At 40.0% G+C, this 24,096-nt stretch overlaps 2 protein-coding genes across 2 annotated transcripts; one reads left to right on the top strand and one right to left on the bottom strand.

The window, feature by feature from the left end:
• Positions 1–1,887: 1,887 nt before the first annotated feature.
• Positions 1,888–9,390, bottom strand: CLRN2 (clarin 2). The gene is made up of 3 exons (XM_048304512.1): positions 8,277–9,390; positions 4,310–4,489; positions 1,888–3,901 (listed from the first exon to the last, which is right to left on the bottom strand). Exons 1-3 carry the CDS (start codon positions 8,527–8,529, stop codon positions 3,636–3,638), a joined length of 699 nt encoding a protein of 232 aa, XP_048160469.1. The 5' UTR covers positions 8,530–9,390; the 3' UTR covers positions 1,888–3,635.
• A 32-nt stretch (positions 9,391–9,422) lies between these two features.
• Positions 9,423–18,762, top strand: QDPR (quinoid dihydropteridine reductase). Its single transcript, XM_048304511.1, has 7 exons — positions 9,423–9,593; positions 9,713–9,805; positions 11,209–11,305; positions 12,097–12,237; positions 14,567–14,675; positions 16,004–16,087; positions 17,895–18,762. The coding sequence occupies exons 1-7, from the start codon at positions 9,510–9,512 to the stop codon at positions 18,001–18,003; spliced, it is 717 nt and encodes a 238-aa protein (XP_048160468.1). The 5' UTR covers positions 9,423–9,509; the 3' UTR covers positions 18,004–18,762.
• Positions 18,763–24,096: the final 5,334 nt, after the last annotated feature.

The following is a 24,096-nucleotide window of genomic DNA, read 5'->3' as shown; positions in this document are numbered from 1 at the left end:
ACACTGGATTTTTGCCCTCTCGTGGCATATTCTAGATACGTGGTCGTATTTCTCTCGGGGGCTTCTCACAGACTTAAGCAGCCCTGGTCTGCATACTGCATACTTAATTTGCATATTGAAGATTAAAATGTAAATTATTTAGGAAAAATAAAGCTTTATTGCAAACGCACGTTATTTTCTATGAGAAAGCAGTAACAATCTCAGGCTGAAATTACAAATAGAAATAAAAAGGTGGTAATTGAAAATTAAAAAAATGGTGAGAATGACTGTGGTTATATTTTGTCAGGAAAATTCACAACAGAATACGAGATCTGTATTCTGTCACTGTACTGTCAGAAGTAGATATATGCTCAGCAAAAGCACTGCATGGAAAAGAACTGGTTGGAGTTTGCTGACAGCTATTGTATTGTCAGTCTGAAGAGCATTGAACATGCACTGGACTTTAATTTCAGGTGATCCAGACCTTTTTTGTTTCTTTCCCTGCCCCTGAAGTGTGAAGCATAGATTTTAAGTAATTCATTTTTATACGTGAGAATAAGACACCTTATGACACTATGTATAACAATGTTTGCTTTTCCATACATCTTTAAGTGGAGTTACGCTGTTAAACCAGCAGAACATGATGTAGAAGGAGTTGGGCCTGTTCTCTAGGAGTCCATTGCATTTCCCACCTACCAGCTTTTTCCATGAAGTACATGGTACAGAGACAAATAACATGTTTTATTAAGAACAGCAGCAGTCAGAAATAATGACTGAGGCAAATGGCATCCAATTTGATTTATCTTGTAAAAATACATTTTTTAAACATTAAACCATCATATTATTTAAAGGATCAAAGTGGTAATTGATTTTTAGCTTAATTTATTTTGGCAAGGCTGTTGGATACAATGAGCAGTTCCTTAGTTCTTTGAACTCCATAGCTTCTCTACTTACATGGTGCTTCTATATATTATTCTGCACATACAAATTAAGTAGGTATTTTTGGGATATATGAGGACGTCTTTAATTTTATGGAAAGATAAGGTTACACCCATAACGTCTTCAAAGTTCTGGGCAGATATTGCTCATAAATGTTCTCCTCTGGGATTTCAAATCTTCCAAGGTAAGAAGTGCCCCCAGAGAAGTATTAATTTCCACGTGTTGAGCATGCATATGATCAGATACACTATGTGAAGCATAATAAAAAATGTGTAAATAAAGTAGACAACATATATCAAGTTGCACGTTTTTGAAATTAGTTTATGATGTACAAGGGAAAGCTGAAAAGGTTTAAGTGATAATCTTACCTGTTGTTAACCCCAGGATGTGCTTTGTAATTGTACATTTCAAATATGTATGACTGCATTTAACCTTTTTTTCTGCAGATAAAATTTCCCAGGGCAAATATTCCATGCATTGACCTATCAGTGTATCTTAGCAGAGCTTAAGCTCGGACAACCCGTGCAGCTGAAAGGTTAATTTAGCCTTACATCTGTTTCATTAAGTTTAGCTCATGCATGGCGATACTTCTGTTCACTCTGAACTGAAAATACTGCTTTCTCACAGGTCACAACACTGTCATTGGGTGATAATGTTATTTGGTCATTCTACTCGTGCAGGTACAGTATCCCACAATGACGCTTCATACATCTGCTGTAAGACAAATCTTCTTTTGGACCTTTACTGCAGAGTATGCTCCACTGTTGAATTGATTCAAACCAAGAAATTAAAATGCTGATCAGCCCAGCCATCCCCCTTTAACTTCATCTATACAGTGCATTCTACAGGTTCTTCCACAGAGCTACTGTGACCTACCTAGGAATCCACTCCAACAAATGTTTAATCTTGTCCTTACCTAAATAGTCCTAAATGATTCGTATTCAACAATATTTTTGGAAGGGGTGGAAATTTGGAGGCCATTAACCAGTTTATTATCAGTATGAAAATGTGTTGCAATACATGCATATTAATATTACTGAAAAGCATTTTCAAAGCAATCTCTTAATATGGAGGATTTAACAATCTGCTTCCTTCTCACCTCCTGAAGAAAACTGTATTTAGGAAAAGCTAAGTTACATGTCACAATATAATACTTTCTGTACAGTAACTACGTCTAAATTATACATGCTCATAGAAAGAGTACAAATGACAAGTATTACATTTTCTACTTGCATAATTATGCTGCACTTCAAGTTTTTCTATTTCAAAGCCACTCAGAATTTTCTGGGAGGGGAAGATGGTGGGACCACAGAAGCCTCTGTGGACAGTTTCCCCGGCAGTACTGTGTTGTTACCCTCTAAGACACTTTCATAGACTGGGTTTGTTTGCTGCCTGTCCATGTACTGGGACCATCTTTCTGGAGTTGTGGCCCAGGGTACAATCTGAGTGAAAGCACCAGCAAAATCAGAAGAACAGTGAAATAAGAGGGTGGTATAAAATAGGAATCACTTTTTCTGATTTATTGAGTCTCTTTTATGCTAAAATTTTAATTGTTTTATTTCATTGAGAAATGAATTCCCTAGACTCATCATAATTTTCTGTCTCTTAAATTTTTAAAAATAATTTTAGTCCTCCTGAAAAAAAAAGTGGCTCATAGTGTCTTGAAGAAGACAGGTTATTAGGGCCTATTGCAGAGGCACCCTCACAAATTTCTGCTTCACTCATAATCCTCCTAACCTTGTAGAGCCAAACCCAGAGATGGTAGAGATCACTGTATCCATTCTTAGTGGTACATTCCATATTCTTTTCTCAAAAATATTCACTCCTCGTGACCCATGAACTGGTTGAATCCCTGTCAAAACCATGGTACTTCCTAAGAAAGCAACTTTTCCATCCATTTAGCCAGCTCTATTCATTTCAACACTGTTTCATCATACATCACTTTTACTTGATTTCAGATGGACTTAACAATTAATGCAGTTATAAAGACAATTAATCTGTCAGAATATTATTTTCCAGATTATCTAAAAGCACTATTACCTTTAATCTGTTTACTTTACTTCCAGAAGCTGCAATGAAACATTCATCTAGCAACTAAGAATTTTTTCTTCATAGACTAATAGCATCCCATATACTTTACATTTCTCACTTCTTTGCCTTGGGGTATTGGATAATTTCTGTTTTAAAAACATTTCACACACACTTAGACTTTGCTGCCCCTTAACTTTAGCCTCACATATGATGTTTTCTTTTTCAATGCTGTATAACATCATCAAACATAACTTATATGTCCCTCTCAACATGCTCTAGATAATTCTGTGAAAGTGAATGCCAAACATACATTCTTTCTGTTTTGAAATAACCTTATAGTTTCAAAGATTTGTGATAAACATGTTTTCTTTCTAAATAAAGAAGACACTTTGTTTGATGAGATAATATTTTACCTTAGTTTTCTAAAATATGCCAAAGCGCAAATGTTCTAAAAACTGAGTAACAGCATATATTCACTGCAGATATCAGTCCATTTTGAGAATAATGATATTTATAGCATTTGAGTTTTTTTACTTTTTCACAGACATGTTAGTTGCTGGTATTGTAGACTGACATCTTTACTCAGGTTTATATGTAAATCATCTATCCAAAACAAAGGCTGAAGAGCCAAGAAGCTGTTCCTATCACAACAGTTCACTTGACCAAAATAGTTTTGTGTAGACTTGTTAGTACATGATATCTTCTGCCGTAACATTCACTTCTTCTGTTTTAGTCTTAATTTTAGGAAAATGAATCCCACTAATGGCTATTAGCAGCAAATTGACTGCATGTGCTGTGGCACTTGCCACACAAATCCAAAAACAGTCTTCAGAGCGTTCCTCTAAGATAACGAACCGAAAGACATTTTCCCGAAAATTGGCAATTCTTTCTGTGAGGTGATGAAGTTTCACAGCAGCCATGAAGCTGGTGACTGCAAGTACTACAAATCCACCTGCAACAAAATGAAGTATTTACCATTATCAAATCAAAACAATACAGACATTTTGATTGTGCCTCAAAAGACTTATTGAATACATCAGTGAGCACTCTACAGAGTAAGGATAGACAAAAGCATGGCTTAAAACCTTCAAAATGCTTAGGCTTTATTGTATGGGCAAACATACTTTTATCAGTGACACAAAGCCTAAAGGCTGGCATTCATAGCTCCTGTTAAATGTTGACTAGACGCAATAAGCTGAGATGCCACCTGGAAGTTCTGTTTTGATAGGTGAGAATTCACTGCAACCGTCATCGTGCTCACAAATATTTAAGTCAAAGAGGTATTTACCAAGGCAAAAGAAGGAACTTGTATCATTTTCTATGAGTGTAACTAGAAAAAAACACTGGTAAATGACTTTACCTGCAAGGAAGTTCCAAAGGCATGCTCCTGCTGGACCGTTAATAGCCCGGTAAGGAACTTTTATTGTGTTAAGAATGCAGAATCCAAAACTGACCAGAGAAAAGAAAATGGCCACACAGAGGAATATTATGATCATCACATGCAGGCCTGGGTTCAACTTTTTCACCATGTGTGGGAAAACTGTCAAGGAAAAATAAATGGTGTATTCAGTGTATAGCTTTTCTTGATGATGGTAAACATCACACTGTACTGCTGCTTCAAATTCAGTTTATATTTAAGCAAGACTATTTTTTACAGAGATGTGGGATTCAGCTAGTTACACACACCTCAGTTCATGATGCTTTATTTTTCAGTGCATCAGATAAACCAGGGATATTCTGCTACAGGAATAATCTACACAGGATCTGTGATTAAGGATTCAGGCTTAAGTCCTGTTTATTTATCTAGTGGTGTTAATGTCTTTATCTCTGCTGCTGTATTGTCTGCTGCATACTTTCCTGTCTCTTTTTCACCTCTCTTCTCTGTACCAAACTCCTGATTTTGAGCTTCTCATTCCTGTCTCATGCTTTTAATCTCATCCATTTGGAATCTGATAGTCTCAGTTTCCTTGTTCGGCCCCTTGCTGCTTAAAATAGTATCACTTTTTCCTGTGTTTATTTTCTCATGTTCTTTTTTTCTATTCCTCTCTTTACTGCTGGCTCCAGTGAGATCTGCCCTGATTTCATACATCCTAATCCCACAGGTTTGTCCTTTAAGATTCTCCTCTTGGTTTCTCATCTCATGTTTATAGCCCCTTTATGTTTTTCTGGGCATCTGGCAGGGTTTTATCTACAGATGTAGGAAGCTTGTAAGTATTGCAGTCAGGTAGGCTTTAGGTGAAGTGCTCCCATGTTTTGCTACAGGCACAAGCTCTCCTTAAGCAGACTGTCACTTGCTTGTCTCTAGAGAACAGTAATCTTCTTGGTTCTCTCTTCACAGTATCAGGTGAAGGGGGGGGGCAGATTGGCCAGCAGCAGGAAATGTACACCTGAATGTTTAGTTTATCCTGCAGCCCTCCAGTAACACAATCAGAAGAAATGTGAGTAGGGAATTGTGGGTGACATGTTGACTGAGAGGAAAGAGAGAGGCTGATTGAGAGGAAACCCTAAAAGACAAGGTGATCAAAAAGAGACCTTCAGCATAGCACTGCACACTCATACATGTTTTGAAGAACTTACTGCCTAATTACTAAAACATTACTACAAAGAAGGTATACTATATTATAAACAAATAAATAATTAAATTCCTTCCTGTGCTGCATAACTGACAAAAAACCCCCAAAGTCCAAACAAGCCACCTAAAAAGTAGGCAGGAATAGTTAGTGGATGTCACCATGAACATCAGGCATACAATTTGATCATGACATGACAGAATTATAGTAGATTCTGTAGAAAAAAATCATACTGTAGAAATCCCATACAAAAATATTGTGATTCAACAGATGTGTTTCAGTAGCTCATTCTGGGGTTATAGTTGGGCCTGGTGTACAGAGGAGCTACAGGAGACTGACAAGATGAAACGAGGGGACTAAATGAGAATCAGAAGTATATATTAGAAATGGGAATCCAAAAACTAGGTTGCTTTCTGACTGGAAAACAACTGGCAGTGTAACAAGAAAGCACACGGAATTAAGCCTCCTTACAAACCATCAGAGATTTTAGGGCAGTTGTAAGGATTATTTGGTCTCTTTTCTGAGTCTCGCAGCCAAGTCCCAAAGACAGGTCTGGCTTAGTATGCAGAAATAAGAATCCATGGGAAGGATATTTCCATGGAGACTCCTGACACAATCCAGCAGTATTTGCTATGCACAGGCAAAATGTGTGGCTTCCCCAGCTTGTTCTCAGGGTTTGACTCAGTTGTCAAAACATAAGCATCTTATGCCAACTTAGGTGTCTTAGGACCATCATAACAACCCCATGGGTCTAACATACATGTTGCACTATGTATGGGACACTTCCAGATGCAGCAGCTGGAGGCCAGATATACATCTTGAGGAGTACAAAAGAGCACTGGATACCTATTATGGCAATTGAGTCATGCTGTCACTGTCCCAGCTAAAAGCGAGTGTGCCAGCCGTAAGTCTACTCTAGTGAATGTTAACAGAGGGAAAGGGGATGTACCAATAACAGTAAATTATCTCAATTTGGAATTCCAAAGTGCCAGAGGTACTGCCATACTGCACCATATGAGGTGTTAGCTTTGTCTTGATCTATGGTGCCAGTGAAGTCCCATTTATATCATTACATCCCTCAAGAAAAGTCTCACAGTTCTTGCTCCCCAGTAAATTCAGAATGCTTAGAGATTAAGGGGGAAATTCAAACCAGAAAAACGTCATGTCAAACACAGAATCCCCAGTCCTGCTCACCATTGTGCAAAAGTAACAGCTTTGTGTATTGTTGTTTGAAAACAGTATTGTGAAAATATCAAACTCAATAGAGTTATTAAAATATTTAAAAGGGAAAATCTCTGGAACACTCGTTGACCAAAATGCGTATTTGTGCCTACTGAACTTAATGACCCAGTTTTACAGTTCTAATGGAGAATTCTTACTACCTTCAGTGAGAGCTCTGTTTGTCTAAGGAGTGCAGGCTCATGTCCTCCAAATGCATATCAATGTGCTCCGGTGTGACTGTGGAACATTATGCCTTCCTCTCAGGTTACACAGGAAAAAATCTGAAAGTTTATTAAATAGTCCAGAAAGTTGTACAGAGTTTTAAAGGAGATTGGCTACCTTTATCTTCATCTCTGACAGAATGGGGTGAAAGAACTGGGATTGAATGAGCATGACTGCTATGTCCATGTCATGAAGTTGCAGCTGCAGTCAGAGCTTGAGCAATAATTTGGTTACTCTAAAAGTGACCAGTCCAAATTAATCCAGTTTAAAAACTGGTCATGCTGATCTAAGTTGAGGTTGCTCTGGTTCTTTTCTCCATTCCCTCTCAAGTCCCACAGTCACACCTGCCTTCAGGTTTTTATAGAAGTGCTTGTGCAGTTGTGTAGTCAGACACGATCCTGTGGGAAAACAATTATTTATTTTTGTAGGTTAAATTTTTGGCCATTTTAACTTCTGAACTACCTCACCACAACAACTACCAGAGGCAATGCAAAGGTTGGGACAGGACAGCATTGCTGTGGGCTAGGGAGAGGGTGAGACTGCAGCAGCTTCAACTCATATTGGTTTAAGTTGCAGGAAATCTGTACAGTGAACTAAAAATCTTCAATGCAAATTACCATTTTCACTACAAAACAGGATGACTGAAATGTGGAAATTATCGAGCATACAGCTCAGTGCTTTCAAGACCTCAAGAAAATATTTTACATTAAAAGGAATACATTTAGAAGAGTTTCTACAAGTGTTAAGAATTCAGCAATTTATTGTCTCCAAACTTAATAGAAAAGAAGGTGAGAATTTCTTCAACATTATTAATACAGTTAGTGGTATGTGCTATGGTAGACATTTGCATTATGACAGCCAGAGAAATACAAAAATGTGGCCAGCTAAATAAATCTTTGCTTCTTAAAGGGAAAAAACCTCAGAAGAGTTCAACAGAGAAGGCAAGGACAGAAGCAGAGAGATGGCAAAGCAAAACTTGGCATAGGAAAAAGTCAGTCAAGGGGAAAGTATGATTTACAGGGTCATCTCCAAATGACTTTCAACCCCTTCACAAGGCTAAAAGGAAACTCTCCATCTATCCCTAGGGATCTTTTTTCCCATCTTGATTCCAGGACTACAGAGTACAACTGTAGCAAAAATCACTCCTGAAATGATAGAAATTTTATATTCACACTCAAACACCAAACCATAAAGACTGCATATTTATTTAATAATAATAATAATTTGCATTCTACGAGTTCTGTGAACAAAAAGAATAAAGTGCTAAATTCCAACTAGACATTAGACTAAATATTCAACCAAAATTGTACTTACTTGTGAATTTGGAACGCCGCCCACCCAAGCCACACTGGCGTGTTTTGCCGCCCCGAAAGAGTCCATAGTAAATTTCTCCAATGAACTTGACCAGCTCTGGATCTGTGGCATTGACCAAATCAGCTCCTGTTTTGCAAAGGATCTTTCCAGTCATCCACTTTGGGGTCCCCATTGCAACAACAATCAAGATAAAAGACACAAAACTTACTAGAGAAGCCAAGGAAAATAACGTCTTTTTAAAGCAGCCAGGCATCCTAGTGCTTTCAAGGGATCATCTCCAAGCCCTATCCCCAGTAGTCAGTTGTATTTCCCACTTTTCATCATGCTCCAAAATCCAAACCCGAATATCAGGCATTTCAAAATACTTCTCTTCGTATATTGAAGGTCTAGCAATTAATCTGTATGGTTAAAAATCAAGGCAAAAAATACATTTTCCTGCAACATCCTGAAATGGTTGCAAGTAAGGGCTTCATTACATTGTAGCCCGGTGATGCTTCTTTCTGCAGTAAGTAATTCTATCTCTATGGCCTGTCTAATATTTCCTCAAGGGTTTAATTGTCCTGCTCAAATGACATCAAGCTTTTTACTGTAACCTCATGTGAAGAAAATTTCGAGAAGAATCCAGTTTCTTAGATTATTAAAGAAAGTGGGTAAACAGTTGTGTGCAAGGGACAAAGCATTAAAACAGTGTAATTTGGCTGGAGGATTCTGCTGTCTCCTGAGCCGTGCTGAGCTTCCCGGCGCTTGCTCCCACCCAGCTTCTAAATGTCACTGCAGGCAGAGTTATCTGAAGGGCAGAAGTGATGGGTCTGGAATCTTCTGAATTACAGCGGGGCGCACAAAGCCCTTCGCAGCCGGGGTGGCCTGGCCAGCCGTGCCGTAGCCCAGGGCACTCATGCGGCGTAACTCAAGCTACAGGTGCGATCCATGAGCGCTACAGAAAACCGGCCGTAATTGCCCGCACACTTCTACGGTTACTGCTACCCGAGCCCTGGGAGGACCTTCAGAACCACTAATTACTTCATTAACAGCAGGACTGGTAACACGGCCCCCTGGCGTGGCTCGGCCGAAGTATTTGGACTTCGCCTCCTCCGCCTGCCCCCGGCTCCGCACGGCCCGGGCGGGCGGCCCAGCCCCGCCCTTGGCACCACCCCCGACCGGGCGCTGCCGCCCCTCGCCCGCCCCGCGGGGCGGCCCATCCGCCGGCGGGAGAGCAGCGCCGGGGCGGCGGGCATGGCGGCGGGCCGGGTGCTGGTGTACGGGGGCAGGGGCGCGCTGGGCTCCCAGTGCGTGCGGTACTTCAAGTCCAAGAACTGGGTAAGCGCCGGGCTGGGAGGTGGCGAGGCGGGGCCCCCCCCGGGGGAGCGGCCGTGCCCCGCCGGGCCGGGCGCTGCGGGGCGCGGGCCGCTAACGCGGCGTTCCTCTCGCCGTGGCAGTGGGTGGCCAGCATCGACCTGGCGGAGAACGCGGACGCCAGCGCCAACGTGGTGGTGAGGGCGACCGACTCCTTCCCCGAGCAGGCCGAGCAGGTGGGTCGGCGGCGAGTGCGGGCCGGCCGGTGCTGGGTGGGGCGGTGCCCCAGGCGGCCTCCCCCGGGTGCGTGCATCCCTTCGGCCGGGCGATGCGCGCAGCCTCGCCGCGGCTGTGAGCATCTCTTTCGCTGCCGCCCGCGGTGAGCAAGGCGGCTGGAGGGATGGGTCCGGCTCCATGCAGGAAGCAGGAGCGCAGTCGGTGGCGGTCGTGCGGCCATACCGTGAAACTCAAGGTCCTTCAGCTTCTGCTCGTCGCTTCTTTTTAATTTTTTGTAATTCCTTTTAACTGAATACACAGAAAGAGCTTGATCCGGGATATTGGAGGCTCAGCACATAAGGCAGTTTTGCTTTGCTTTTGTTTTGACTTTTAAAAGTCACAGACTGAACCAGGTGGGTTGTAATGAAGATGGGTAAGGACATCTTAAAATGCAGCACTTCTTTCAAATACCCTGACTTATAAATGTGTTGTGTGTAGGTAGATGGCATGCTCAAAGCATATGAACCTAAACCCCAAGGGATCCTAGGAGAATACACTGGTTTCCACAAAAGTGAATATGGGAGTATCTAAGACAGCCTAAAAAAATACTTTGCTGTATTCTCAATAGATAGGGTTTAGTTTTTGCATTTTAAGTTTCAAACCAATTTCTGTTACTGATATACTGAATATCTACCCAATATGTTTTCTTTATATCTACACAACCCCTAAAGCTTCGAAAGAGTAACATAGAATATTTGCAATACAATTTTCAATAAGTCTTTGCAAAAGCTATTGGTTCTTTTTCTCTTGTTGAGAGATGAATTGTTTGCTATTTACTTTGACAGAGAAAATTTGTAGCCAACAAATTCATTACCAGCTGTGAGATCTTACATTTGAAAGAGAACAAATTGTAGATACCTAAAAGTATACAAGCTCAAATTTAACAGCCAGGCTCAAACTGATGGTTGTGGTCTAGACAGAACCAATAAGAAGGCTAATCTTTAGTTGTTTTTCTTGCACTGTCATCAAAAGTGACGCCAGTAGTCCTAGTCAGACCTGGAGTTTCGTCCCCATCTTAAACAACACCATACTTGGAAGAGAACCTGCCAAAAGCAAGTCAATAATAATTTTTAACGATAGAGGTAAGGGTCAGGAGTTTCAGCTCTGATGATCCCTTATTTCCAGTGATATCACACGCTCTATGGCTTTCATCCATCTGAGTTTCACCTATAGTTATTTTTCAACACTGTTGTTTTGAGTTCATAGATCATAAATATTAATTTTCTATAGCTGTTTAAATTGCTTTGTCTTGTGTTACTCAAATACATAAGTAGGAAAAAGTAACTTCAGGGCATTCTTGGTGTTTACCTCTTTACCTTATCAGTTCAGTGTTTTCAGTATATTCTTATCCTATGTGTTGAAGGTGACAGCAGAAGTTGGAAAACTTCTCGGTGAAGAAAAGGTGGATGCGATCTTGTGTGTAGCTGGAGGATGGGCTGGAGGCAGCGCCAAAGCCAAGTGTAAGCCTTTGGTACAGCCATGCTGGTGAAAACATGAAGGATAGCTGAGAGAAGTCCTTAAAAGTCTTTCTTCCTGAGTCCAGAAGAGGACAAAATCATAAAAGTACAAAATAGCTCAGTCACAGTGCTTCTTTGTGCTTCTCTGAATTTTTGCTGTCTGTTAAATTTGCACAGCATTTAGTTTCTTCAGTAATGTTTGTTGATGCACTAATTTTTGTCAAAAAGTTTTTGATGTGCATTCTGAAGGAGCTCAGCATTATTATCTATGAGCTGACATTTCCTGAGATTACCGGTGTCAGGCAAGTTATAAAAGACAGTGCTGGGTAGAAATATTGATGTTGTTTCCTAAGTTACTGCTTTATGCATAAAACTTCAGTTGCCTCCTGCAGTTCTCTGAGCTGTTACTGTGCAATACAGTATTGGAAGGCACTGCCTAATCATGCTACAGAAAAAAACCTTCAAAAAAACCCTTAAAAAGAGGTTTTCAAACATGTAATATTCAGAATGAAATTTTATACTTTGCCCACTACTGTAGAGATACAAGAAGAAAAATAGCCTTTTCTGTCTGGAGTAAATTTGGTAAAATGTGTCCTTTTCTTCTCCCTTCTGGTTTGGATGTTACAGGCTCAAAGAGAAAGGAGATACAAATACATAAATGATATTTTACAATGTGGAAGTAAAAAATAGTAGAAAGCATGTTTTCATAGTGCTGTTGCACTCTGTGTAACAGTGAGGCAATCAGAGTTAAAAGTCTTCTTTTGACTAATTTCACTAATTCTCTTCCTAATCAGCTTTATACAAAAACTGTGATCTAATGTGGAAGCAGAGCGTTTGGACATCGACTATTTCCAGCCACCTTGCCACAAAACATCTGAAAGAAGGTGGCCTCTTGACTCTGACAGGCGCTCAAGCTGCTTTGTCTGGAACCCCAGGTAAAATGCAGTGCATGACAGCTGCAGGGACACCAGCAGTTAGAGATGGCTGTTTATCTGAGCATTCTTGTTTGTGAAGCAATGGCTTCACACCCCAGTTCTTGACGTCTAGCACAAGTGGGACACTGCTGCTGAAATGTGTAAGGAAAGTGTAATTTTACAGGTAGCAATATTGGATCTCTTGAAGCCGTGGTGCAAATACATAGAATCAGTGTTAAAATAATATTTGACGTACATTGGTGAAATGTACTCGTCTAGTATATGGTATAGAAAAAAGTTTGGAAAATAATGAAGACTAGAAGCACACAGCAATGTAAGTACAATGTTTAGACAAAGTTAAATTTCCTATTCGTGTTCTGAAATACAGAGTCCTTAATTGACCAGTCTTTCTGTTCGTGATGACGCAGCTGATTCTGATAAACATGCTTGCCCTGTTCATGTTCTGATTTAGTCTACCTTTGCTTCAGATGTAGATAAGCTTGTTGATTGTTGGCTTTGCACTCCGCTAGCTATTTAATAGGAGCTTTATTGGATTTTTAATCTTGCTCCTCAACCATGTTGGTCTGCATGGAGGAAGAAATCTGGGAGCAATTTAAAATTAAAAAAAAAAAAGGCACCAACACACAAGCCCACAGGCAGCAAGAGGAAAGTTGGAGACAAATACTTCTATTTCCCAAGCTTTATTAGTGTCATTTCAATGATATTTTTAAGACACAGATACTAAGATCTTAAAACATATACAATTTATGAATATTCTTGAAAGCTTTGCCTAACACTCTTCAGGCAAAAATATTCTATATATTTTCTAGTTAATGATTAATCTTCTGTGTTTATAGTGGCATCTGCTATAGTCAAAGATAAAAGGTTTATTTTGTGAGAACAAGCAGATGAATAATTTACAGTGAACTGCTGACTAACTATATACAAATGAAAAAAAAGTGAATTCTGGCAAACTTTCATGGTTTTTGTTTGCGTGGTTTTGGGAGACAGGGACCACAACACAGGAATCAAAGCGATGTGCCTTCCTGTTTTGAACTAGCTAGTTTCAGCTAGTCTGAATTGTTCTGAAAGTCACAGCAGTGCTTTGGGCAAACACATGCAACTTATTAACATCAGGAAGAATTGAGAAAGAGTTGTTACTCAACTTTTGCAAATATGCCTTATTAGCCTTGTTATGACTGGCTGTTCTGGAAGAAGTAATCTTTCTCTTGTTTGCTCTTAATGAGATTCTTCTTTTCCTATGAGAAAATGTTGCCTCGCATAATGCAAACTGAAGAACACTGAAAATTACATGAACAGTGACAGAAACAGTGTGAGAAATGTATCAGGCATGAAAAGGTTTCTAAGAAGATTTAGAATGTTTAGTTTAGGCAAGATGAGAGAGGAATATGAGACACATGAATGTTCTTATCATAACAATAAAATAAGTTAGCTAGTGCTGTCCATTATTGCTCCTAATAAAAGTGGGTGTGATACAATATGTATTTCTATTATATTCAAAATATGTCTTCAGGAATGTTGGAAAGGGGTGGGGTAGCTGTATAGATGGGTAGGAAGAAAGACATTCAGTTATAGTAGACAAAACACATTCATGTTTTCTTAGCTGCTTAATCTGTGTCCGGACTTCTTGACAGATGCATGCCTTGAGACATCTGAGACCTCTTAGCACCCTGATTGTCCAGATCTTGTACCTGAGCAGTGTGCTTTATGCTCTGGTTCCTGCTGCTTTGACACTGCTAAATGTTGTCTGCCTAGAAAACAACAGTTTTTAGGAAGAAGTTTGCTTTCCCTGCACATTATTTATTAATTTTCTACCATGAGGGTTGGGTTTTTTTGTAGCTTTCTCTACAGGGGCTGTCAGACCTGGGGTGCTGACAAAGTGAATTCCAGATCTGAAAGGGAAGTGAACTGTATCTGTTCAGGTCCAAACTCACGAATACCTTAGTTATATGATTAAAATTAATAGAAGAGTGCCTTATTAAAATCTATGAGCATCTTCAGACTTACTCTGTTAAATTTGTGAGCTTAGCCCTGTAGGTCACATCCTTCAGGATGCATTTGGATACACTGACTGAACATGCTTGACTTGGTAAGCTGCTTATTTCTGTAGTGCTAAGTTAACTGAGTTCTGTGATAGTTCCTGGATGTCTACTAAAGCCCTCTTATTATTATCAGTTTTTTGTTTTAATGTATTTTAAAAGTGTGATTCTCTTCTGGCTGTGGTAAGTGGTCTTACTATTCATCAAACAGTCTTTAGTTTCTGTCATGTTACTGCTGATATTGAGAGCTGTTCTGATTGTGCTCTAATTTGCCTGTTTTTGATTTTCAGGGATGATTGCCTATGGCATGGCCAAAGGAGCAGTGCATCAGCTTTGTCAGAGTTTGGCTGGTGCCAGCAGTGGCCTGCCATCTGGTTCTGCTGCAGTTGCCATTTTACCGTAAGTGATTGCTTAGCTGTCTCTGCCTGTGTTGTTTTATTTAGTTACTGCTGTAACCTACAGCCACAGAGATATGCTTGCAGTGTCCTATTCACAGCACCCAGCCTCTCAGACTACTCACAGAGAAAGGGGGCATCTTGACTGGATGAACAAAGTGTTACACAAGTCACCCGAAATATGATTACATTCTTTTCTTTGCCTTTGCAAAACAGTGGTGGATGTTAGGATTAAAATTTGATTTACTTTTAACCAGTTTAACTGTAGCCATGCATTGTCTGATTTCTTTATTTCAGTATAGACAGAGCTGTAAAAATGAGATGAACTGTTCAGCACAGTTTTAGACTTAGCTGTGTGATAATAGTAAGGCAAAGGATTACTTCAAAGGTTTTCATTTGATTAAAGATGCTTCTTCATAAGGTGCTGCATATCTATGCTTGATTGGTAAAATTAGACCAAGAAAGTTTAGCTAGTATTTGCCTGCTTTCATTTGCATCAGGAAAGCTAGTAAAAAGTGGATGGCCTAGTAGGTCTTCACTATGTTTAATTTTATCAATTCTGCTGCAAAAATTAAAAGTATTTTTCTTGCCAGGTCCGTATCTAGTTCAGGACCCAAAGTTTAAGACCAGAGAGTTTTGTACAGGGATTTGGTACACTACCTGAATTCTCCCTTCTTTTGATTTCCTCACACACATTTCTTCAGGTCAGACAAGAATGGCATTAAATGTGTTTGGATGATTGACACCACCTTCTACAGAGCTTTACAGGCAGGCAGACATCAAGATCACTGGATTCTTGTACATGCTGCTCTTGTGTAGTTCTCATGCAAAACTCTGTTCTTAAGTGAATTTTTGAGAGGGTAAATATACCTTGGATTGTCAACAGTATCTCAGTGAGGGAGTTCTGCAAAGTTAACCCTTTCATGTCATTGAATGTAGCGTAAATATATATTGTCAAAGTTAAAACTTCCTATGTTTGTGCATGTAGTCTCTCGAAAGCATGGATGTAGTGCATATGTGCTGTGCAGTACATGAAGCTTATTGCTGCCGTTCCCTGTCTGGATGAGAGAGGTGGGAAGGGAGCTGCAAGCTAAGTGTTGGCCCCAATGGACAGTTCGTCGGTGAGCCCAGAAGCTTGGGGTTCTAAGTTGGAGCCTTGGATATACATTGAAACTAATGACTATGTTCTGTTAACACACGGGGAGGATGCAAGGGAAATCCATACCACATGGTGTAAAAGTCAAGCATGTTACAGCAGTGAATTGAAGCAGGTGGTGCTCATCAGAAACATGATATATAAATAAAAGGCTTGCTTATCTTTTTTAATCATAGGGTTACCTTAGATACGCCAGCAAACAGGAAAGCAATGCCTGATGCAGATTTCAGCTCCTGGACACCCTTAGAATTCATTGCAGAGTGAGTATCTGTGGGATAACTAAGCAGTTCCTCACTGTCCCTCTTGCTGCTGCATCTCAGTGCCTGTTCTTTTTAAATAGGTGTCTTGGATTTGGGTGGATTTTTTTCCTCCATCATCTTATTGTTTATCTTTCTAAATCACATTGGGTTTAATTGCACAGGTTTCCTAACTGGAGAAAATTAGCCTAACGCCATCAACTTCAGTATACATGAGTTATTTCAGCAAGGAAGATAGCCTTAAGCAGTTGGAAGCCAGAGAATTTACTAAAGCCTGTAGACAAATTAAATTGCAGACAGCAGGTGCAGGAGAAACCTGGCTTAAAGATAAACTGCAAATAGGCATGTAAACTTGGGTGGGTTTCTTTTTCTTTTAAATACTCTTTACTGCCCAGTTTATGGCATGTTAGTTCAGTTCTCTCAACTGGCAACATTCCTGCTCTTGTTTAAAAAAATTTAGTATTATCCACAAAAACTTGTCCTGAATGATGTTGCAAAATGCTGAAGCTGCAGCTGTATCTTATGTAACAGCAGGCTGAGATTATCTGCCTTACTGTTCTCATTCCTCAGGGTTAGAGAAGGTGCAGCATGAGTATTGCATTCTGCAATGGGATGGGGAGTATCAGAGTTTCTGCTGAGGGTGAATTTTTACATGTTTTAAAAATCTTTTAGAACTGACAGTGAAATTGAGTTTACCTATTGCTGAGTAGTTTAGTTCTGACATCAGATTTCCTTTTTTGTGAATTTTAAGGTGGATGCCAGAGATGGAAATTTGCAGTTGCAGCTGTTTAGTTGAAGCCTCTGCAGTTGTCTGATGAGGCTCTTTAAAACAGGCCCCATCAACTGAATTTAGCTGGCCTGAAAATGTTCAGAAAAAGAGCCTTAATTTATTGTGCTCCAGAGACGGGGTAGCCAGATGTTGCAGATTTGCAAATTCATTTTTTAACTTTAACTTCTGAGTAATTTATCCTTATAGGAGAATTCAGTTGATTGTTTTGTTTTGTTTCTAATTTCCTAAAATTTAACCCCAGCTTTGAAAACTGAAAATCTCACTGCCTGTGCAGCATCAGCATCTGTTGGCAACATCTAAATCTTGGGAAGGATGCAGGAAATTCTTTCCAATATGGCACTTGTGTTTTGTGCCCTGGAAGCTCTTGTTGGATAGTGGGTTGTTCCAATATGGCAATTGCTATGTCTGCACCATTGGAAGGGCTGAAGGACCTGTAAAATATCCTTCACTTTCTCTATTCTATTTTGAGGAAGGAGTTTATATTGTGTTTTGATAAGGAGTGTTCTGGTCTGCTACCTAGAATGTATCCATCTTACTCAGCACTATTTTGGATGTCTTACAGCTTTTTTTCCTCCCACTGAGACCACTTTCACAGTTAAATGTTGAAATGTTATAATGGCCTGTTGTCAGAGTAATGGGTTTAGCAACTCTATCCTAGCCATAAAACTTTATTTCTTTTATATATATGCTATAAGAGCAACTTAAGTAGCCCCTCCTTCCCTTTTTCAAATTATTTTTTTAATTGGGAAAAAACATAGCCACCCTGACAATTTGAGCTCCTGGCCTTTTCCTTTGAGATGTTTTGGAAATCCTGTGTGCTCTAAAGCCCCTTGAATTTCTTTGGACCCTCTGTCCAGTTCTGAGGGTTTGAATCCAGTGATCACATCACACAGAGAACACCAGAGAGAGCAGAAGGAAAAGTAATAGGCTTGTATGTTATTCTTCCTGTCAATATACCTGATAGTAGTTGTTACTTTTTTGTTCTTTCTCACCCTGTTTTATCCATTTATTTTAAAACAGAACCTTTTATAACTGGATGACAGGAAAAGATCGACCAAGCTCTGGCAGCCTAATCCAGGTGATAACTACAGGTGGGAAGACTGAACTAGTTTCAGCAGCACATCTTTGATGTCAGTCACTTAAAGTGATGAAACTTCAGCAAAGGAGAAGCTGTGGAAAATCTGTCCACCAGTATAATCTGAATGGTCTTCTGTATCCAGTGTCTGTAGTTATTCCGTTAATTGAACCAGATTTCAAGTAATACTTCTGTGTTGTCAGTTGTGAGCTATCAACATTTGTTTACCAAATAATATCAACTTGTCTGTAAATGAAAGTTGCAGGCTTTGAAGTCTGTAGATGTCCTAGTCCTGAGCATTATATGGCAACTTACCTGTTTTCTGTGAAATGGGAATTGTGCTTAACTATGTCATGTGATTGCATACATAATGTTTGGATTTTTTTCTCTATCAGTAAGTGTTTCTGGCAACTTACTGTAACTCTTTCAGTATTCTGTCTTTTTCTGTCTGAGACTATAACCCCACCCCTGCCTATTATGTTGTCTGTAGCCATAGGGAACACCGCAGGCACATACCATATCCTAGTCGTGTAACACTTTTCTTGTGAATGTTCCACTTGAGTTAATGAAACTGAATAGAGATTACTCACTTGAGAAGGAATTCTTAATTTGCCTTACAGTTCATAAGCTGCTCTCAGGCCTACAGTTGAAGGATAAAACTGTCATTCTGTCAAATGAATAGTATGCCTTTCTCTTAGTCATGATGGTTCTTGACTTTTTTGAAAAGCAAAGTGCCATCAAGAAGTAGAAAAAATGCACTTCTGTTTGAAAATGGAACTTCTTGTGCTAAATAAATGTATATTGTTTTATGTACTGGTTGTCTCCATTACTGTAATCCCAATATCTTGATAACATTTAGTTGGTTTAGTTGAAAGTACAGTTCAGTTGTGGTAAAGGACTTAACTTTTTTTACTTATTTAATTCTGATCATGGTGCATGGTGTTTCTGCCAAAGATCTACTAGCCATGCACAGAGGCAGGCCTTCAGCTGGAGCAAATGTTTTCTTAAACTCAACCATGTTATGTGGAAACACAATTCAGATGCAGAGTGCAATCATTACCTGTTCTGAGCATAGACGTACATGGAATGAGTACTCTCAGATTTTTGAGAACATCTTGAAAGCAATTAAATATAAAAAGTTGTGTATATGTTCTCCCTCTGAACTTTTTTTGTTTTTATTAACTTCAGGCTTCTGCTGGGGAAGGATTTAGTGCCATGAGTCAGGAAACCTTTCCCCTCTTTCCACTGGAAAAGCTCACATGTGCCCATGTTAATTTTAACATGGAATGGTTGCCTGTTTTGGTATGACTGTCTCTTGTCTCTTTACTTGTTTTGTTTTGCTGTATGCAGAGGTGGAGGGGAATTTTTCTGTCCTGTCGAAACGGTCCAGGACTGTCAATTTGTAAATCTGCTTTTGATTTTAAGTGAAAAGCTCACAATGATGCTGCTGCACCAGCAGTTTCTACAGGCTCAGGGTACAGACAAAAACTGCAAGGCACTGGTAGGGAATGAAACCCTGGGGTGCTACTCAATTATTCTGGAAAAGGGGGTAGCTGTCATACTACAAACTAACATGATTTGAAGGCTTCCCTTTGCCAAGCTAGCTAAAAGAGTGAATAGTGTTAAAGCATAATTGTGAATGGAAAACTTCTGGATTAACTTTCATCAGTTTTCAGGTATGAGCAGAAAGATACAAAAATGACATTATTAAAGCTGGAGAGTGAAAATAGAGGTGTGTGACAATGAGGTAAGTGTCTGTTAAGCTTGCTGCTAAAGGTGAGAGATTTAACCTGAGGAGTTTGATGTTGAAGAGGCTTTTTGTGACCAGTTTCATCCTGTATCTCTCTAAACTTAATTTCAGTTAACTGTCTAGGAGTAAAAGCCACCCTGCCACTGCAAACATCTGGGTTGCCTGGCTTCTTCAGCTGGCCCAGAGATCTGGTTGTGCTGTGATTAGATGTGTCTTTGTGTGGGTGTGTTCCATATGGATGAGCTCCCTGCAGTGCCCACACACTACAACTGGAGACTGTAGGCCTGTTGTGAAGATTTTCACAGAGTTACGGCACGGTTTGGGCTGGAAGCGACCTCTGAAGATTATCTAGTCCAACCTCCCTGTCAGGCAGGGATGTCTTAGTGCTTATTACAGACATAAGTATGTGGATGAATTTCCACTCTAGTGTTGATGAGAACCTCTGAATTGCTCATATTTTTATCTTGCTATTTATATGGCACGAATAACAACGCTAATACTGCAGAAGTTAGACACTTATCCTACTTTAAGGGAATGTAATAGGTGTATTAAGCAGCTGAATTTACTGTGTTTTTTTACTTAGGACTGTACAGATGTTGTCATACCAAAAAAATCACATGCCCAGAGCCTGTTTAGTAGGGCGTTTTCCTATGCAACCTTCCTTCAAAGATGTGCGCTGTTTATTAGGGAGGAAGTCAGTGAGGTCTGGGGAAAAATAAAACACAAATCACATCAGATCAGTCCTGCTTGCACTACATCCCACTTGTGCTCAGCATTCTGGGTTTCGCAAGTGTAATATTGCTTGAAAAAAAATTATTTCTAGATCCAAGCCAATGCACCTTGGAGAAGGTGATGCAATTGCATGGCCCAGCCCTAAACGCAGTTCCAGTCTCCCCAAAATGGGATGGCTCTTGCACATGGCAGCTGATACGAAGGTGCAGAGATAAAGCATAGCTTTGTCAGAAAGCCAGGGCAGCGGGGACAGGCCTGCTCTGTATGAATGGGTTTTTTTCCTACAGATTTAGGGAAATCAGATTTTAATAAAGCACACATAAAAGGCTTCTGCAGTAGAATATCAGTAGTACCGTTATAAATCCAAAGACCTCTGAGCACTGGAAAAGAGCTTGTTTGTGACATTCCAGGTGCTAAGTGTGTGGGAACTCGTGCTGCTGTCTGGACTGTGGCTGCTGTCTTGCAGAGCCTGACCTGTGTACCGTCCCTTTGCTTTGCAGAACCTTTGGTTCATTACAGGGTTGAGTCCAAAATGTATTTTACCAACAGGTTTAATTTGTTTGGTTATATTTTCATGAGCAAATTAGTTTTCTACCAATTATTTAATAAAACCTGCCACAAAACAAAGATTCAGAATCATGCCCCACATCCAAGGAAAATGGAAGTTTCCAAATACAATGATAGCTGAGTCATTTAGCAGGTGCAGTTCTACAGTAACCCAAATAGCACTTTAAAGTATTTTGTTGCAATAATTATGCTAAACAAGCATGATTTTTTTTTTTTAATAGTGGAATGAAAACTACTACCACAACAAAAAGTAACATTTATCATCTTTCTTCTTCCTTGTATTGGCTCACTGGAAGAAAACAGATGGGGACTGCAATAGCATGTGGAGATGCTTCAGACTAACCCTTGCAGTGTTGAACAAGGTGAGAAGTAGGCAGACATCTGAAAGGCATTGCAGAAGTCAATAGCAAATGTCACTTGAGATTTAGATCTCTGTCAGATGCTGTTATTCTTGCACTTCCTGAAACACCATGTTCTAAAGGATTTGCTCTATAAATACGTCTGGTCCCAACACGGTCTGTGAGGGCTCTCAGGGTATGATCACAGACTCCCACGGCTAAACAAGGCTGATCTTCAGGAATGCCAGTAGAGGGCAGAGACTTCCACTGAATTCGGGAGATTACTGCTAAGGAATATCTTTTTATCAGCGAGGATTTTAACCATGCTACAGCCTCTACTGAGAGGCTCATCCCCATTTCTTGCTTTAGTGCCCACAGTCCCACCCTTCTGGCCTTTCTTACACCAAGCACATGCAGCCTACTCCCTATACCAGTTCCAGAAACCAATCCATCAGCTTCAAGCAGAACAAACCAAAAAATAGCAACAACACCCAACAAACACCACCACTCTCAATACACAGACATACTCATGCACAAAAGAAAACAACAAAAAAAAAGAAGTCAAGACCGTGAAGGGAGTCCCACAGCAGGGTGTACTATTGCTCTTGACATGTTATCAGCTAGTGGAAAGGCAGTATTTTGTAACACAGCTTTAAGGGCTTGCACAGAGGTTATTTAACTACTGTACTGCACATAAGGGTATAAGAATTTCCTAACCCAAACAAAAGAGCCAGCATCTGTTCAGACTGGACTGGTATTAACAAAGAGGTGGAATTTGGAGACAAAAATTAATTACTGTGGGGTTTTGAGTATTAAAGTCTAAACTCCTTTGCCTGTGAAATGGAGGAATGGATAATATCTTTTTTAAAAGCTATTTAGGAGGGAACAAAAAGTAGCAAGACACACAACTGTCATTTCTATAGTTTAATATTCATTATTCAGTGCCTCCTGTAGATATGAACCACGCCACTCATCTTAGTACTTTCCTTGTATGAACTTCCTCTTAAGCACTTTCTAAGTACATACTAGGATGTTCTTACAAATGGAGAGCATAGTAAAACCTTAAGATTGAAACCCTCGGTTTCTGCTTCTGTTTTGGCTACTGGTCTGGTGGAAGAATTTCAATACATCTCTGTATCTGTGGCTCTTATCCCAAATATATATGAGACCATTTTATAGTGCTTTGAGATCTACTGATGCATCAGAACATATGAATGAAACACAGTTATCTCTGTGGGTGCAATAATAGAAACTCAAAATACCTCTTTTGTTCATTGAACTTAATGTAAAATTGTGACCACGAGCCAAAGTCAGACCACTTTGTTACCACCAGTCATATTTGGTGATTTGCAAAAGAAGCGCTGTGTCAAAGACTACCTCAGCTTGGTAGTTTGGACATCACTTACCTGTGTATTTGATAGTATGTAGTAATATTTTCTCTCCAGGACAACAGGCATTAGTTTTTCATGACTATCACAGCTGGAATTTAAAAATACATTGTTGATTTTAAATTTGAACAAACCAATAACTCTTTCTGTCAATGTATCCTTACATCTCAGTGAGGCAGGGCTGAGGTTATAAAAGAAATGGCCCTCATAGTAAATTCTGGATCAACATGAGTTCGTGTGATAGTTAGCTTTTTTATTTAAGACCATACACAAATATCACCTGAAAGAAAACATCTCGGGGCCCCAGGAAGATATTTTTTCCAGTTGTTGAGATCCTTCTTATATGACCAGATGTCCAGATTTTTTTCCACCCTCCATGAGAACAATGACCAGACTCCTAAACTGCCAGCTTCTAGTTTCAAAGTCAGTGACTCATATCCTGGGCGGCAGGACATAGCTATGTATGCCCTAAGTGCCTCATGCATTGGTTGCACTAATCAAAAAAATCAGTCCATAATCCAGCAGGGGTTAATGACCTACTTTATCCACATTACTTGATAAATAGCTTTAACATGACAAAATTTTGTGAATAATGTATTTTCTTTTTCCTTACAGCCCCCCAAAAACATCCTGTTTGCAAATTCAGGCCTTTCTTCTACCAAAGTGTTACCCTGCAAGCCTTTACACCATCTGTATAGTTAGCATGTAGGGAAACCATGGTATTAGCAATATGAGGCCACACAGACGTGTAAAAACATCTACCCTCCCCCTTCCCCAGTCTCAGCTTCCCTTGTTTTTCCCTGTGGTCTCTCAGAGCAGACTTGCTCAGAGAGGTGTCAGGCAGTGTAGGAGGTTGAGGTGCTGTGCTTCTAATGGTTTTCTCCTCCACTTTGCCTACTGGTTTGCCTGCTGCTCTGTCCCCTGGTGCCTCTGCTTTTGCCACCTTGCCAGGGGGTGGGTTGAAGGCTCATCTGATGAGATTGCAGGCATGCACCATGTTCCTGCTGCAGAGGGGGTTTTTCTTCACCATGCTGGTAGAGAAGATGAGCATAAGTCATGCTTAGCATACAAATGTCTTGAGTGCTGTAGAAAAAGACATGGACATCATGTGCAGGATAAATGGAGTGGGGAGGACAGGTTATTAACGATGTAGGAACTGTTTAGCTGGCACGCAGTCATGCATGCATTTAAGAATCTTTTTTTGGTGGCTCTTAGGAAGGGCCAAGTGGTGTTTGCCTGTATAGACAGAAGATGGTATGAAATACTGTTTGAAGGGGCAAGGACAATTTCCCAGCTGTGGGCTGCTTGCTGTGCACTGGGTACAGCAGTCACCTGGGCAGCACTGCATCATGCCCAGGCATGTGGCTTCTGT

The sequence above is a fragment of the Corvus hawaiiensis genome, chromosome 5 (genome assembly GCF_020740725.1).
Source record: "Corvus hawaiiensis isolate bCorHaw1 chromosome 5, bCorHaw1.pri.cur, whole genome shotgun sequence".
Lineage (NCBI taxonomy): Eukaryota > Metazoa > Chordata > Aves > Passeriformes > Corvidae > Corvus > Corvus hawaiiensis.
Note: the sequence above shows the minus strand (reverse complement) of the source record. Positions and strands in the feature narration are given on the sequence as shown.

What these genes read in the sequence shown, in the direction of transcription:
- CLRN2 (XM_048304512.1), bottom strand. Translation starts at nt 8,529, where the DNA reads ATGCCTGGCTGCTTTAAAAAGACGTTATTTTCCTTGGCTTCTCTAGTA. An exon ending in GCGGCGTTCCAAATTCACAA is followed by an intron (nt 4,490 to 8,276) that starts GTAAGTACAATT and finishes TTTCCTTGACAG; the next exon opens with TTTTCCCACACATGGTGAAA. An exon ending in CCTTTGGAACTTCCTTGCAG is followed by an intron (nt 3,902 to 4,309) that starts GTAAAGTCATTT and finishes ATTTTGTTGCAG; the next exon opens with GTGGATTTGTAGTACTTGCA.
- QDPR (XM_048304511.1), top strand. Translation starts at nt 9,510, where the DNA reads ATGGCGGCGGGCCGGGTGCTGGTGTACGGGGGCAGGGGCGCGCTGGGC. An exon ending in TGCTTTGTCTGGAACCCCAG is followed by an intron (nt 12,238 to 14,566) that starts GTAAAATGCAGT and finishes TTTGATTTTCAG; the next exon opens with GGATGATTGCCTATGGCATG. An exon ending in GCTGCAGTTGCCATTTTACC is followed by an intron (nt 14,676 to 16,003) that starts GTAAGTGATTGC and finishes TTTTAATCATAG; the next exon opens with GGTTACCTTAGATACGCCAG.